At 41.3% G+C, this 16,227-nt stretch overlaps 1 protein-coding gene and 1 pseudogene across 1 annotated transcript; both read left to right on the forward strand.

Moving 5' to 3' along the window:
- LOC119903561 overlaps positions 1 to 15,574 on the forward strand; it is a 30,622-nt pseudogene extending 15,048 nt beyond the window's left edge.
- LOC119903725 (trace amine-associated receptor 13c-like) lies at positions 3,348 to 10,097 on the forward strand. Its single transcript, XM_038719943.1, has 3 exons — positions 3,348 to 3,366; positions 9,029 to 9,179; positions 9,281 to 10,097. The coding sequence occupies exons 1-3, from the start codon at positions 3,348 to 3,350 to the stop codon at positions 10,095 to 10,097; spliced, it is 987 nt and encodes a 328-aa protein (XP_038575871.1).
- Positions 15,575 to 16,227: the final 653 nt, after the last annotated feature.

The following is a 16,227-nucleotide window of genomic DNA, read 5'->3' on the forward strand; positions in this document are numbered from 1 at the left end:
ATGTTATTGTAGTTAATTAATAAATCCTTCAGACTGAGGTAATGGACTTGGAGACTGGATTTTTTCCATCTGCGCTCTGTTTTCCTACATTCCCTTTTTAGGCTGCGAATGCTGTCATTTATCCAGGGTTGCTTACTAGCTTTAGACGTAGGCCTAACCTTTAGAGGAGCAGTAATATTTAGTGACGACAAGCAGATATGATTGAAGTGATCAACCAGATTTTTGGTGTTGGAATCAGACAAGTGTTGGCTTTGGCTCTGAAAGAATGTGCAAAACTTTGAAACACTTTGTTCATTAAAGATGCGAGAACACACAGAACTTGGTGAGGGGCATGAGTAACTGGCGAATCACAGCTAAAAACTATACATCTGTGGTCAGATATGGTCCACTATTTCCACAGAGGAAATGCTGACACAGGGTAAAAACCAAGTTCAGTATGACCACAGTTATGTGTTTGCCCTTTGACATGTTGTTTGAAGTTAAAAGAAGTGGCCATATTTAAAAAGTCAGTTGCATTAACATTGGTGGGGTCATCAACATGAATATTAAAATTGCCACAAAGAACAATTCTGTCATAATTTAAAACCAGAGTAGATAAAAATTCAGGAAATTATGATAAAAATCCTCCAGGCGGTTTTGGGGGGCGATAAATTATAACAAATATGATAGGTTGCAGCCCTCCCAAGTTTAAGAATGAGAACTTGAAAGGAGTTAAATTCATCACATCGTACTTGATGACAATAAAATATTTTCCTATACACGCTCACTAGCCCACCACCACGACCACTGACCCTCGGTTGACTAAAACAAACATATTGAGGTGGACACAGTTCAGCTAGCTGGCTATAGTCATTCATTTGCAACCATGATTGAGTTAAAAACATAAAATCTAGATTTGCAGACAAGATAAAATCATTTAAGATAGAAGTCTTACTTGAAAGTGATCTCACATTGAAGAGAGCATTTTAAATGCATTTGTTCTAGGTGCTGGAGTTGGTGCAGTTGTCCTAATCCTATAAGATTACTATGATTTCTGTGTGGGATGTGCACATTTCGGTTTACTGGTCTATGCGTGATGATGACAGGAATAGAAGTCTGTGGAACAGCGCTGGGAGCAGACAGCTTTACATGCCAGCAGGTGGAGACAGTTGTTTGTGGTAGTGAGGCAGAGTTCTGTTCAGACAGGTGGTGTGTCCAGGTGTGCTGCATGAATGATTAGTCATTCACGTAAGTCATGTGTGGACCGCACCACATGCTGTATGTGAGGAGCTAACATTTCTGAGCCCCGTTTGTTTGGGTGAAGTCCGTCTGTCTTAAAAAGAGACCTTTTTTGCCAGAAAATATTAAAGTTATCGACACAACACACACCGTGAGCCCTGCAGACGGACTGGAGCCAGTCGTGGAGGCTGAGGAGTCTACTGAAGCGGCCAGCACCGCAACGAACTGTGGGAATGGGACCAGAGATAAAAAGGGACTTTCCACACTGCTTTAAAAAGGTTAAAATCTGATTTTGTCAGCTCAGACTGCTGAAGAGCTGTGTCTTTTGTTCCCACATGGACTATCACTCTTGTGATGGAGGACGGGAGCGATGGCATCAGGTCCTGGAGTTTTTTTTAAATGTCAGCCATGGTGGCACCGGGGAAGCAGTGAGTGGTAGCGTTAAAGAAACTGTTTCTGGTTATGGAGTCACCAATTATTAGTGTGGTTGGGGAGAAAAGGGGATGAGGAGATGCTGGTTGTGGGGTTCCAGAGCAGGACTCAGCAGAATATCCTTCAACACTGTGTGCGGACTGAGGATGGAGTGTGTGAGCTGCCGAGTGTTGTGTTGGAGTAGCAGTAACAGACCTGAGAGAAGGGCTACCCGATAGTGCAGGGTAGAGACGGCCTCCAGAGCGTCTGAGCACAGCCTCCTTCAGGATCCTACATCGGCCCAGCAGCAGACTGGTGGCCCAGCCAATCACCGTTTGCCACCAGTGCAGGAGATGCAGCCGGTGGAGGAGATGCAACAGTGTCGGCAGGCACTGTCCGCCGAAAGGGATCCGTGTCGGCAGACAGGGCTGCATAGCCGTCGGAGAGGCCGATGTGCAGAGGAGAGGCAGCCCCATCCGAGCCTTTCTTGCAGCCATGGACCACCACTTCAGCCCAGGTTGACTGATGCTTCGGAGTCGAGCAGGAGGAAAACCTTGGAAGGGTAGAGGGGTCCCACAGCACGTTGTCCTGGATGTTAGCAGTTGCGCTGAAGCCACATCCATAAAGCCAATGAGCAGGGGATCTTTCTATTTGAGTTCCTCTGAAAGTTGTCGGATGTCTTCCATAAGGTCAGCAATCTTTTTGTTCACTTTCTTAAGGAGTATGCAGTCCTAATGGGGCAGAGTTATCTCGGCTAGCATAACGTTAATCGCCGGAGCTTTTTGTTGTGATCAGTAGTGTTGATAGCGTTTTTACATTCATCTAGCTTAAAATCCATGTCAGATGACTAAAATCCTTAACCCACATAAAACTTAAGTTAAAAACTTAAGTTAAATAAAAGGATATAAAAAATGCAGTTCACTCCAAGCTTCTCCCATGATCAAACGGCGTTGTTGTAAGAGCACAATCCAGACCGACTACAGGTGTTTTTCTTGTCCAAAAGCTGCAGTGCTGCTCCCGGCTCTTCTCCCCCAAGTTTAACAACTTTCCACCAGCCAGCAGAATTTCAATCGCCCGCTCTGTCTGGCCCTCTCCACACAACGCTCTGAAGCCGTTGGTGATGTATGGACAATCTCAACATTGATAGGCTATCGCAACTCAGTGATCATACGACTATCTTGCTGGAGTTAAAAATATTCAACTCACACGAACGCCTTCGCGTCACTGGCACTGCCCCCTTCACACCGCCGGACAGGAAATCGTAGATCTACGCGTCTTAGCATTGACTTTGTATGCAAACGCACTGCCCCAACGCTCACTTACTACATTTCTTGAATCATCCTTAACATTTACCTGCAAAACTTGCTAAAAATCCTTAGTCTGTCTCTCAGAAGTGAACATGTCAGTGCCATCAGAATGACACGTCCGTGTGTCATTGTTTACAAACAAGACAGTCAAAATGTTTATCCATGTTGTCAATGTAACAGTGTACTCTGTACTGTCTACTGTAAGTATTTTCTGATGTACACTATCACTAAGGTTTTGATGGCAATGATTGAAAATCATTGAAATCATTGAAATTCACAGTTGCATTTTTACTATATGCACTGTAATTTGTTAAGAGAGCACATCAGAATGATGCAGAAAATAAAACAACAAGACTATTTTACAGCACTGCATAGCACAACAAAAATAATTACAAAATAACAAGTGGAAACATGGAACACACCCCCTCAGGTTAACATTCCTGTCTATTGAAACACAGATTCTTATTCACAGCACAACAGATATCTTCATCAATTTACTGTAGGACACATTTACAAAAAAAATCTAATAGTCATATGTAGAAAAAAATGCAGATTATGAGGTGTTTAACCATTTTGCATGTAGTGACTTACTGTACGCAATGAACTTATGACTACATGTTTTGGGGGAAAGACTACTCAACACAGAACCAGTACGCTGTAATACATTGTGATCAACATGACATACAGTAAGCAACTGATAATGTAGGAAACAGCAGACAGTTAATAATCATTACATAACGTAACATAATCATTTGCATAAATGTGTCAAAGCTTGTGCAATTTGCAATTACTCAAAAGACTGAGAAATTGCTTTTACATATGATGTGCACAAGTGACTAGATGATGTGGAAGTTGAACAAGTAGAATTTCAATTCTGATCTGTGACTGAACAACTGTATTCTATAATGACATAATGATCAGTCACATTTCGAAGATAAATGCTCATTTTAATGTTTTGTAGGTCAGTGTGTTATGAGTGACAATGTTTGCTTTCTGAGTAAGAATTGTTAAATTCAAATTTATTTAAAGTGTAAAATCACCAGCTGTGTGGTCCCAGTACACAGAGACATATAAAGATTGCAGAATTGGACAAAAAAGGCTGACAACACAAAACAAGATTCACACATTAAAAAACAACAATAAAATACACAATTATAAAACTAATAATAAAATAAATAGACTGTATAAAAATTCATAAAATACTCTAACTGCCCTAACTATAAGCCTTCTCACAAAATAAGAAAAACCATGCCTAACTAAAAGCTTTACTAAAAAGAAAAGGTTTAGCCTACTCTTAAATATGGAAATGTTGGTTGCTTCCGGAACCCAGACAGGGGTCTGATTCCACAACTAACGTGTCTGATGGCTAAAGGCGCTGGCTCCCATTCTACGTCTACGGATCCTAGGCACTAGAAGTAGCCTTGCATTTTGGGAGCGCAGTGTTTTAATGGGGAAGTATGGTGTAAGGAGTTCTTTCAAATAAGATGGTGCCTGACCATTAAGGGCTTGGTATGTAAGAAGTATTTTAAAATAAATTCTCAATTTGAGAATCTCAAGCTACTAAAACAGTGGTGATACGATCTCTCCTGCTAGTTCTAGTCAGTATGCGTGCAGCAGCGTTATGTATTACCTGGAGAGACTTTTTTGAGCACCCTGAAAGCACGGAGTTACAGTAGTCAAGCCTTGAAGTAACAAATGTGTGGACAAGTTTCTCGATGCAGAAGGTTTCTAATTTTTGCAATATTGCGAAGGTGAAAATAGGCAGTCTTTGTAGTTTGCTTTATGTGTGAGTTAAAAGATATGTCTTGATCAAAAATAACTCCCAAATTCCTTACGGTGGTGCTGGAGGCCAATGCCATGCCATCCAAAGCAACTATGTCTGCAGACATGTCTCGGAGGTGTTTGGGTCCAAGTACTATAGCCTCAGTTTTTTCAACATCAAGTAGTTATAAGACATCCAGGTCTTCACATCCTTGATGCACAATTGAAGCCTAGCTAACTGGTTGGTTTTGTCAGGTCTGATAGAAAGGTATAACTGAGTATCATCAGCATAACAATGGGAATTTATACTGTCATTCCTAATGATATTACCTAACCGAAACATTTATAAGGTGAATAAAATAGGTCCATGGGTGACTCTGCTGTGCAGAGAGGACTCATCATTTACATGTACAAACTGGGTGCGATCTGATTCCTTTAATGGTGATTAAGTGTTCAATTAAGTGTGTCTCTGTAATAAAATATGGTGATCAACTGTATCAAATGCCGCACTTGGACCAATACAGAGACTAGTCCCTTATATGATGCAGTTAAAAGATCATTAGAGATTTTTACCAGTGCTGTCTCTGTACAATGATGCATTCTGAAGCCTGACTGAAAGTTGTTGCTATGCAAAAATTCAAAGAGTTGATTTGCCACAGTTTTTTCAAGGATCTTGGATATGAAAGGAAGGTTAGATATTGGTCTGTAACTGTCTAAAATACCTGGATCTAGAGCAGGGTGGTTTAATGACCCCTTCCTTAAAAAATTTAGGTACATACCCTGTTGTCAAGGAAAGGTTGATAATATTTAACAAAGAAGTGCCAACTGAGGGCAAAACCTCTTTGAGCAGTTTGGTTGGGATGGGGTCTGTGAGGCAGGTCGTTGGTTTGGATGAGAACACAACTGAAGTAAGTCGGTGAAGGTTGATGGTAGCAAAACTGTCCAAATATCCATTGAGCTTTAAAGGTGCTTTTGAGGAGACTAAGGGCAGGTTGGCATCCATTGAAGACAGGAGGTGCTGAATTTTATTTCTAAAACATTTTGTCGTTGAAATAGTTAATAAAAATGTCACTTCTGAGGTCGAGAAGGACACATTGTTCCTTAGAGCTGTAGTTTCCCATCAGTCTGGCTACAGTGTTGAAGAGGAACCTGGGATTGTTCTTATTTTCCTCTATTAATTTTGAGTAATAGGCTGCTCTGGCGCTGCGGACGGCCTTCCTATACATTTACAAACTGTCCTGCCACATTGAATGAGAATCTTCTTGATGTGTAAGACGCCATTTCCTCTCAAGTTACTGTCTCTATACTCTCTTTAAATTGTGTTTGGCTGTTGTACCATGGAGCTAGTCTTCTGTGTTTAATCAGTTTCTTTTTCAAAGGAGCAACAGTGTCCAGTGTCATTCGGAGCGGTCCTGTAGTACTATCAACGAGATAATCGATTTATGAAGGATCAATTTGTGAGGGATTAACGTTAGCATAGGAGTCTATAGGAGGTAACATGAAACACGGAATTACACACTGATGTAATTCAATACTAGGTCAAGGGTATGTTTGAAACAGTGTGTGAGTTTATGAACGCTTTGACAGAAGCCAACCGAATCAAGGAGTGAACTAAATACAGTGCTGAGGCTGTCATTCTTGACGTCCACATGAATATTAAAATCACCTACAATCTTTACTTTATCTGTTTTGAGGACTAAATCAGATAAAAATTCTGATAAAAACTGTGAGTAAGTACCGGGAGCACAGTACACTATAACAAATACAATCTGCCGCATAGTTCTCCAGGTCGGGTTTGAAATACCAAGAACAAGGCTTTAAAAAGAGCCATAACTTAGTTTAGGTTTTACCTGACTAAAAGGCTTGAATGAAAAATAACTGCAACTCCCCCTCCTCGACCAGTGCCTCAAGGTTTGTGTCTATTACTATGACTGGGAGGAATGGATTCATTGTGGCTTACACAATCATCATGTCCCAGCCAGGTTTCAGTCAAACTATCAAATCTATATTATGATCTGATATGTGTTCATTAACTAGTACAGCTTTTGAAGAGAAGGATCTGACATTTAATAGCCCACAATAAATTTTCATGTTATTATGTTCTTTTGGTGCAGTCATCTTTATTAAGTTGTTAGGCACCGCTGTTCTTCTCTTCAGTTTTGATTTAGGTGGCCGGGGAACAGATACCATTACTATGGGAATATGAGAGTGATGCAAGTTTGTACTTGTCAAAATTAAAGATGAGAGTGACTGGCAGGGGGAGCCACTAATGGAAACAGCGCTGGTCTGTGCAGCTGTGGACATAGAGTGAGTGGCAGCTTCTGTGGAGGGGGTGTGTGCCGTAAATAGTCAGATATGTGGGGCGCATTGTACGGTGTGCTGGATATTAGCAGCGGCTTCCTAATCTGCGAGGATGAACCCCATCAGTCCAGAAGTATGTGGAACGGTTTCAGAATAAATTAAAATTGTCAATAAAACCAAAGCCGTGAGTTTTGCAGGCTGGAGCCAGGAATGAAGGTAAAGGAATCTGCTAAAACGTTCCGCATCAGACCTGGTAGGGCAATTACCCTTCGCCTTAGCACCGCCTCCTTCAGGATTTTTTGCAGAGCAATGGAAGTTGCAGAGCGGGATGAAGGTTGATGAGGCTCGCCTGTTGTTTGGCCACGTCTGGGCGCTGTCAGCCACCAGTGTTGGGAAGGTGACAGCATCGCTGAGTGGAGGGGGAGCTGAAGTCTCACTCCGCGCCGTGGTCTGGCCTGTACCCGGGTGAGGTAGGGTATCAGGTCAGGTCAGGTGGAGAGGTAGCCCCGTTGGAGACCCTCATACGATCGCAGATCACCACCTCAGTCCACGGCGTCCCGTTTGGTGTTGAGCAGGAGGGCCGCGGTTGAAAGGAGGGATCCCACACTGACGTGTTCTGGAGGGTGTCTTGTGAAGTTAACATTCGTGAGTGCTCTGTCATCACGAAGTTAGATAGCAATGGGAGACGGGTAGGACAGGAGTGAGTCCCTTTGTGGGTTCTCTCCGGGTGCACCGTCCAAAGACATGCGGCCTAGGTTCTTTGGTGACCCTAAATTGTCCTTAGGTGTGAGCGTGAATATATATATATATAATCTGTGAGATTCAATTTCTGTTTTTATTTATTTTTGTCTTTATGGCCATATAACTATTAATACATTCATCTGATATCATGTAGTATACAAAATCCGAGGTCGTACTGAAAAAAAAAAATTGTGCACTACAGGGTTCAGGTTATACAAGCACTATTAAAAAAGGAGACCAGGCGAACCTAAAAGTTTATACCTAAACCTAAGTCAGTAAATATATGCATGTCAACCGGCAAACTCTACAGCTGGTAGGGTTTATCATACACACAAAGAATCTACGTTTTGTGTAAAATAGCCACGGTTTTGTCAAAACATGTGTATATGATGATTCAGATGAATCAACGGTTTGCTCCGCCAGGAGCAGAAACAACTGCAGCAACCATCGCTCCCGTCCCAGCGCTCAAGGGTATGGGCCGTTGGTCATCATATGCCTATGAACGCTACCTTTGGCCCGACGCTCAAGCCATCCTCAGTGTTCAATGGCCACGAGTACCCCATATCTGCTAGCCCATTTATCAATGTTACGTATATCAACTGCTGGGTTCACTTAATAACTTACTAGCTATGTTAAAATAAACTAGCAAATCCTTATTAATTCAATTGGCCTCATTGCATGTCATTTAGTCTAACTGGCTTTACTAAGCGCTCAGCTGGGTCCTCTTGCTGGCATTTCCATGTAAGCCCATTGAAGGCCACCGAGGTTTGCCAGTGTGGTTGTTTTGAAGATCTTTGCTCCTGCTCTCTGCCTTTGACTTCCCATGAGGGTGCATTGAAGGGCAGGGAGATCCCAGAACAGAGCCATACCGGCAAGCATAGCTTACTGCAAAGCAAATATCAGTTTCTTTGATTAAAGTTTTCTGCAGATCCCATGTTGGTGCCCCTTAATTATTCATCATTACTAATTAGTTTAGTGGTAATAATTAACTTAATACTAATACCTATCTTTGATATTTAATAACCAAAATACCCTACTAGATTGTTGACAGAAAGGGAGCCACACAAAGGGAGGATTGGAGAGAAAGTGATGAAGATGATGGTGATATGAAGAACAAGAGAGGAGGGACATCAGTGTCCAATAGAGACTGAGAGCGAGAAAAGAGGAGGGACAGAATGTCAGAAAGAGATAAATCAACTGTATGATAAAGTGTTCTGGTCAGAAGCTGCCAGAGCTGCAGCTCCTCCTTTACCCCTCTCACTGTCTGATGGAGGGTGATGACGGAGCAGAGCTCTGCTTTCCACAACTCCTCAACACCTCCTGCAGGAAGCCGACACTTCCTCAGTCCGAAGTGGTATTTCTGCACACTCTTGTATCCTCCATCTCTCTGCTCACTGTGGCTCTCAACCTGCTTGTCATCATCTCAGTCTCCCACTTCAGGCAGATCAATTTCTCAGCAGAGGTTTAGAAATACATGTACTTCAAACTTTTAAACTTACATTTTCCACTATGTGTAAAAATACCTTTCTCTTTCCCTCCAGGCAGCTCCACACACCCACCAACATCCTCCTCCTCTCTCTGGCTGTCTCAGACTTTCTCGTGGGCCTCCTGCTGATGCCGGTAGAAATCCTCCGAAAAACATCCTGCTGGTTTCTTGGTGACCTCATGTGTTCTCTGTATATTTGTGTATCATACAGTATTCCCTCTGCCTCTGTAGGAAACATGGTGCTCATCTCACTCGACCGATATGTTGCTATTTGTGACCCTCTGCATTATACCACCAGAATCACTGTGAGAAGAGTTAAACTCTGTGTTTGTCTGTGTTGGTTCTGTTCTGTTTTCTACAGTAGTGTAGTCCTAAAAGATGACCTGACTCAACCAGGAAGGTATAATTCCTGCTATGGAGATTGTGTGGTTCTATTTGACCATACTGCAGATGCAATTGACCTTGCCTTGACCTTTATTGTTCCAGTTACTGTCATCATAGTTCTGTATATGAGAGTGTTTGTAGTGGCTGTGTCTCAGGCTCGTGCCATGCGCTCTCACATTACAGCTGTCATACTCCAACGTTCAGTGACTCTAACAGCGAAGAAATCTGAGCTGAAAGCAGCCAGGACTCTTGGGGTTCTTGTAGTTGTGTTCCTAATATGTTTATTCCCATATTATGGTATGACTCTTGCAGGGGACAGCTTGCTCAATACTTCATCTGCATTCCTTGGGATATATCTGTTTTATTTTAACTCGTGTCTAAACCCTGTGATTTATGCCATGTTCTATCCCTGGTTTAGAAAATCAGTTAAGCTCATTGTTACTCTTCAGATTCTGCAGCCTGGCTCCTGTGAGGCCAACATACTGTAGAGAGGCTGTGAAGTGACTGAAATGAGATCTGCTTTACAAATTTAACATTGAATGTAAATACCAAAAATTTTATTAATGTCTCTTCTCCCCTTTTAAATAGTATATAAACAGCTTATGTATATATTTACTAGTTGGGGGAAACTAAAAAACTAAATAATGGGATAATATATTATATAATTCCTATATCCCACAAATGTCACAGGAGAGGTGGGTGAAGCATGTAGGAGGAGAAAATGGAACAGCATTTGTGTACACAATGACTGTTGTCCAAAACCATGTGCATTTTGGATCCACTTGCCAATTATTAATACTTTGTGCTACGGACACATTTCCTTTTGTATATAAACTGTTATTTATATACACATCAGTAATGAATTTATCACAACATTTCAGATGTCACATTTTATAATTTATTTTAAATTAAAAAAAAAAAAACTAAATAACTGACCGAGTTCAAACTTTCAGAAATCAGAATAATCAGATTATAGAGCAGAAATGCTCTTCATCTATAGGAAGGAACGATATGAACTATATCATAAGCACTATTCCTCTGTTCAGTTTGAACATATTAATAGTCTCTTCTCTCAGTAAACCTTTTTTTAGACTTTAGACAGGGGGAAACAAAACACACACACTTATAAGGTAAACCCAACAGAACAACACAAAAGTATACATAAAATCAGAAATAGAATGAATTTTAGGGGTTCAAAAGTCTTATTTGTCACCCACAGTAGAATGTATAGTGAAATACAATGTCTCATACCTTTTTAGGCCATGGTTAAATAAAATGAGAATTAGAAAAAATACATTTATGAACACAAACATAGGTAATATAAGTATTAAAATGATAAAATGTGTAACGACCTGGTGTGGGCACGTAAATAGAAGTACATGTGGCAATTATAAGGGAAACTATACAATATATTTTGTACACTCTTTAGTGCAAAAATGCAAAGGTGCAGAGAATGGCAGGCAGGGTTTTTCTTTGTCTGCCACACAGAAATTGTATCGGCCACTTTTGTATGCGCTAAATGAAGGAATACTATTCAGCTAATTTAGGCATAATTTAATGTGAAATGTTCACGTTCAATGTTCATTATATATACACAAAAACATTACATGGATGTTTGCACGCACTAAGGGACTCGTGTCTTTCAGTACATGACACTAAATCCAACTTACTTAACAGTACGGCTGCAACTAATGATTATTTCTATCATCGATTAATCTCTCGATCAGTTTCTTGATTAATTGTCTGGTCCATAAAATGTTAGAAAATGGTGAAAAATGTATTTTCCAAAGCCTTGTTTTTTCCACAAACCAAATAAATTCTGTTTACTGTCATAAAGGAGCAAAGAAACCAGAAAATATTTAAGAAAATGGAATAAGAGAATTTCACATCATAATAGATGCTGATTCATTTAGTAGTTGACAGCTAATCAATTAATTGACAATTCGTTGCAGCTCTACTTAACAACCAGGTCTTTTAATTGAAGAGGCATGAGCATGTATATTATTATTACTGTATTTGTAAGCCGTGATATGAAGGAACCGGAGTAAAATGGGTTTCTTGATGAGCAATGGAGTAGAAAGTGCGAAAAGTGTGCAGCTACGTGCGCATGATAATAATCTCACAGAAAGTTCATTTGAGAATCAAGTAATGACATGGCATATATATATGTGTGTGTGTGTGTGTGTGTGTGTGTGTGTGTGTGTGTGTGTGTGTGTGTGTGTGTGTGTGTGTGTGTGTAGCAAGTTCAGGACGCAGCACAAAATCACCACGACACCACAACTCTCTTTGGATCTTTCTTTAGTGAATTTGTCTGCAATGATACAACATGTGAAGAGACTGCATCAGTTCACACTCTATTCTTGGACCACAGTATCTTTCAGCTCCATACGCAGACTGAAACAAAACATTTGTACAGATATATCAACTGAAATGATCTTATAGTGTTAATTTTTTCCATCATACCTGCAATGATACAACATGTGACAGGGACTGCATCAGTTCACACTCTTCTTGGACTACTGTGAAGGATGCATAAATAATGTAAAACAACTGAAAAATAAAATAACTGTTCCCTGCCTCATGTCATATTCATCACAGGGTGACACAATAACAATGGTTATGTATGAGCACACACACATCCTTAGTGTAGTAACAAAACAGCTCAACGTAGTTCTCTGTAAAACAAAAAAGAAAACTATAATGCCACGGGTCGTGCAGCGCGACTCTAATCAGGTTGCGGTACTTCGAAGACACACAGTTGAGAATGTTGTTACGCTAAATTTTGCAATAACTTCAAAACGCATTATAATACAAACTTTTGATTATAACATTACAACAGTGTGACACTGCTATTCCAGAACATAGTTGTAGTACCACATATTAGCAACTGGAACTGCTTTTATTAGCAAAACGATCTGTAAACACACCAGTCTCTTTCAGCTCCAAACGTAGACTGATAGAGAGCTTCTCGTGCACACACACCACAAAACAACGTGGGGTTCACCGATCACATAGTCAACATGTTGACATGAAAAATAAAAACACGATTATAACTTCTGAACATGTTAAGATTTATATAATGTAATCATTGAAAACAATAAACTAAATTATACCAGTTTTACAAATGCGTCCCGCCTGCTCTTCTTAGCAAATGGAGAATTCTCCCAAGATTCTTTTGTTGGGGCTGAAATAAATAAAGTTTACTGAAATAACTATTTACAACATTACATGAAATATATATATATATATATATATATATATATATATATATATATATACACACACACACACACACACTTCTGTGTTTTTGACACAGACACAAATCTGTCAAAATCTGTGTTAGTGAGCACTTCTCCTTTGCCGAGATAATCCATCCACCTCACAGTTGTGGCATATCAAGATGCTGATCAGACAGCATGGGTATTGCACAGGTGTGCCTTTGGCTAGCCACAATAAAAGATGAAGGATGAACAAATGGCAGAGTATTAGCATACACTCAAAATCTCTTCCTGAGCTAAGAAAGGAAATGCATGTGGCATCAGATGTTTCTCTCTCTCTTGATCGGTCTATGTTAAAACTCTCACCTACATGCCAGCAGATGTTTATTGTAAATCAGACAACCTTTTGCTTAGGAATAAAAACCCTATATACAATGCTAATTTCTCACAAGTTAATTGCAGTGAAATCCTAAAAATCAGCAACTAATGTATTTCTCACAAATCAGGTAAGTGTGAAGGCAAGGGTGCACCGGGTTGGAATTGAGCTGGCTGAACCTTGGAGAGCCCACCCTAACCTGGTATGTACTGCCAATGGGCCACCATGGGACCCCATGAGTATTGGCTCTGTGGCTGTGATGAGATGGGCATAGTCTGAGCCAATGAGGACAAGAGGGCATGCATGATCGATAGACCACAATGGAATACCTCTGAGATGGTGATACTGCTCCTGTAGCTGCTTCACGGGGTATGTGTGCTCAGAGAGTCCAAGGTTCTCTGCAGAGAATGCTCAATTGATAACATACCTTTCAGTTTGTTTGTTAATGGGGGAAATTTCAAAGGATACAGATGCTCCATTCAATTGCACTATATCATGTCTCACTGTGCGTAGTGATATGGTTTCAGGTTGAGTACTTAGGCCCAACTGCTGGATGGCTTCAGGGAGCAGAATAGATCTATCTGCTCCATCATCAAGGACAGCGTTCTGATGGTCCTTTCCCCATTATGGAGACATACATTGACAACTTTCAGCATGACTTTATGGGAGCGGCTGGGTTTGTCCATGTAAAGGAGTTCTGAGTGAGAAGATATAAACATCACTGTGGCTGCTTTGTTTGCATTGGTCATGGAGAATGGTAAGGTGAAGCTCTTTACAGATGTTACATGGCCTCTTTAATGTGCATTTGTCCATTTTGTGTATTCTTCCACATTTTCTGCATCTGTCCTTCTCTGTAATCCATTTCATGATGTCATTTTAGGAGAGTTTCTTGAATTCTGTGCATGAACCAAGGAAATGGTCTCTGATATTACAATGGGGACAGTAAGGCTTAGGCTTATTAACATTTTCCTTCTCCTTGATGTAGGTTCCTGGTGTGCCATCTACCTTGGATGTTGTCAAATAAAACTAGCTTTCCTTTCCAGTCCGTGATCTCTCCCATCTAGAGTTCAATAGCTCTCTCTGATATGCGTTTGGCTCTTGACTTTGACCGTAGCCAGGTTGAAAGGTCAAGGAGTGAGTAAGTTTGTTTTACCTACCCAGTCAGAATGCATGTCAAGGCATGTCTTCCAACTCTGGGTCCCACACTGGTCAGCATCATCAACACCTCGCTGTCTTCTGGGGTGGTCCCCACCAGCTTTAAAACTGTGGCGGTGATCCCTACACTAAAAAAACCTGGCCAGGACCCAGATGATCGAAACCACTACCGCCAAATCTCCAACCTACCTTTTATATGCAAGTTATTAGAAAGAGCTGTGGCTGCCCAAGTCAACCATCATATGCTACATCACAACCTCTACGAGCCATTTCAGTCTGGCTTCAGGACACATCATAGCACAGAAACTGCCCTCATTAAAATCACAAATGACCTTCTCATGGCAGCTGACTCTGGCCATGTCAGCATCTTAATTCTTCTCAACCTCTCTGCAGCCTTCGATACAGTCTCCCACTTCATTCTTCTCACTCGCCTCTCCGAACTCATTGGCCTCACTGGTACTGTGTATTCCTTGTTTCAATCCTATCTCACCAACAGGCAACAATACATCACCCTTAAGGGCATCTGCTCTGAATTGACGCCAGTCTCCCATGGCGTGCCTCAAGGATTGGTGCTTGGCTTGCTAGTATTCAATATTTACATGCTACCTCTTGGGATGATCATTCGGAAACATGGACTCCTTCCACTGCTACGCTGATGACACCCAGCTCTACTTCAGCACTAAGTCGTCTACTCCCCTTCCACCAGTGTCTTGCGTCTTATTAACTGCCTGAAGGACATCAAGAAGTGGATGAACAGTAACCTCCTCAAACTCAATAAAGATGTTTGCCCCACAGTCACAAAAAGGTTGGTGACATCACACTGGACGTGGATGGCTGCTCAATCTCTGCATCCCCTCAAGTACGCAACCTGGGCGTCATCATGGACTCCACTCTCTCCTTCCAACAGCACATCAAAAACACTACTAAAACTGCCTTTTACCATCTTAAGAACATCTCCAGACTCCGACAGTGCCTCTCCAACTCTGTAGCTGAGACCCTCATCCACTCTTTCATCACCTTCCGACTTGACTATTGTAACGGTATCCTGTTCAGCCTGCCCAGCAAGGCTACTGACAGACTTGATGACAGAGCTTTCTGTGTCAGTGCACCATCACTCTGGAACAAGCTTCCTCTTGCCATCCGCACTGCCTCCTCTACAATAACATTTAAAACCCAGCTTAAAACATACCTCTTCACTGAGGCCTATGGGCTTTAATCTCCCCTGGCCTCACCCCCCCCCCCCCCTTTTTTTTCTTTTGTTATGCGTCCTTGGGTTTGTGAAAGGCGCTACATAAATCTATATATTATTATAATATTGATGATTCCTTGTTGTGGAATGAATTTCAGAAATTTTGAAAACTGTGCCTGGAGGGAGGCAGCCCCATCCATCCTGATCTTCCCCCTATTCATTCAAATGAAAAGCAATTCACTTTTTTAAATTAATTAAAGCGGATGGGGGCAGACATTGTCACTATGGGGTTTTGGGTGGGCAACTTCTCTAATGGAAGTGCAGAAAAGCGTGTAGGACTGCGAATTTGCCATCTGGTCTCACCTCTGGGTTGTCATGGTTTTGGTGGGTTTGTTTGTTTGTTTTTCAACTAATAAACGTGGACAGATTTCTAGACACAACAGCTGCTCTATCCAAAGTTGGATGAATGCCTCATCAGATCACGTCTTCCCGAGAAAGTCCGCCAGTTGTCTACTTAGCCCACATCGTTTTGCAGGACACCACCTCGACAGACAGAGATTGAATGATGGCATGCAGCTAAACATATCATCACTGCTCAGAATTTGCAGGGGCCCAAAGAAAACTAACTATTGGAGCCCGATATTGTCTTTACATAGTTACAACAACTGGTGGTGGCGCAT

The sequence above is a fragment of the Micropterus salmoides genome, unplaced genomic scaffold, assembly GCF_014851395.1.
Source record: "Micropterus salmoides isolate LMB-PRFRI ecotype aquatic unplaced genomic scaffold, ASM1485139v1 Ms_hic_scaffold_15, whole genome shotgun sequence".
Taxonomy (NCBI): Eukaryota; Metazoa; Chordata; class Actinopteri; order Centrarchiformes; family Centrarchidae; genus Micropterus; species Micropterus salmoides.

What these genes read in the sequence shown, in the direction of transcription:
- LOC119903725 (XM_038719943.1), top strand. An exon ending in ATCTCAGTCTCCCACTTCAG is followed by an intron (nt 9,180 to 9,280) that starts GCAGATCAATTT and finishes CTTTCCCTCCAG; the next exon opens with GCAGCTCCACACACCCACCA.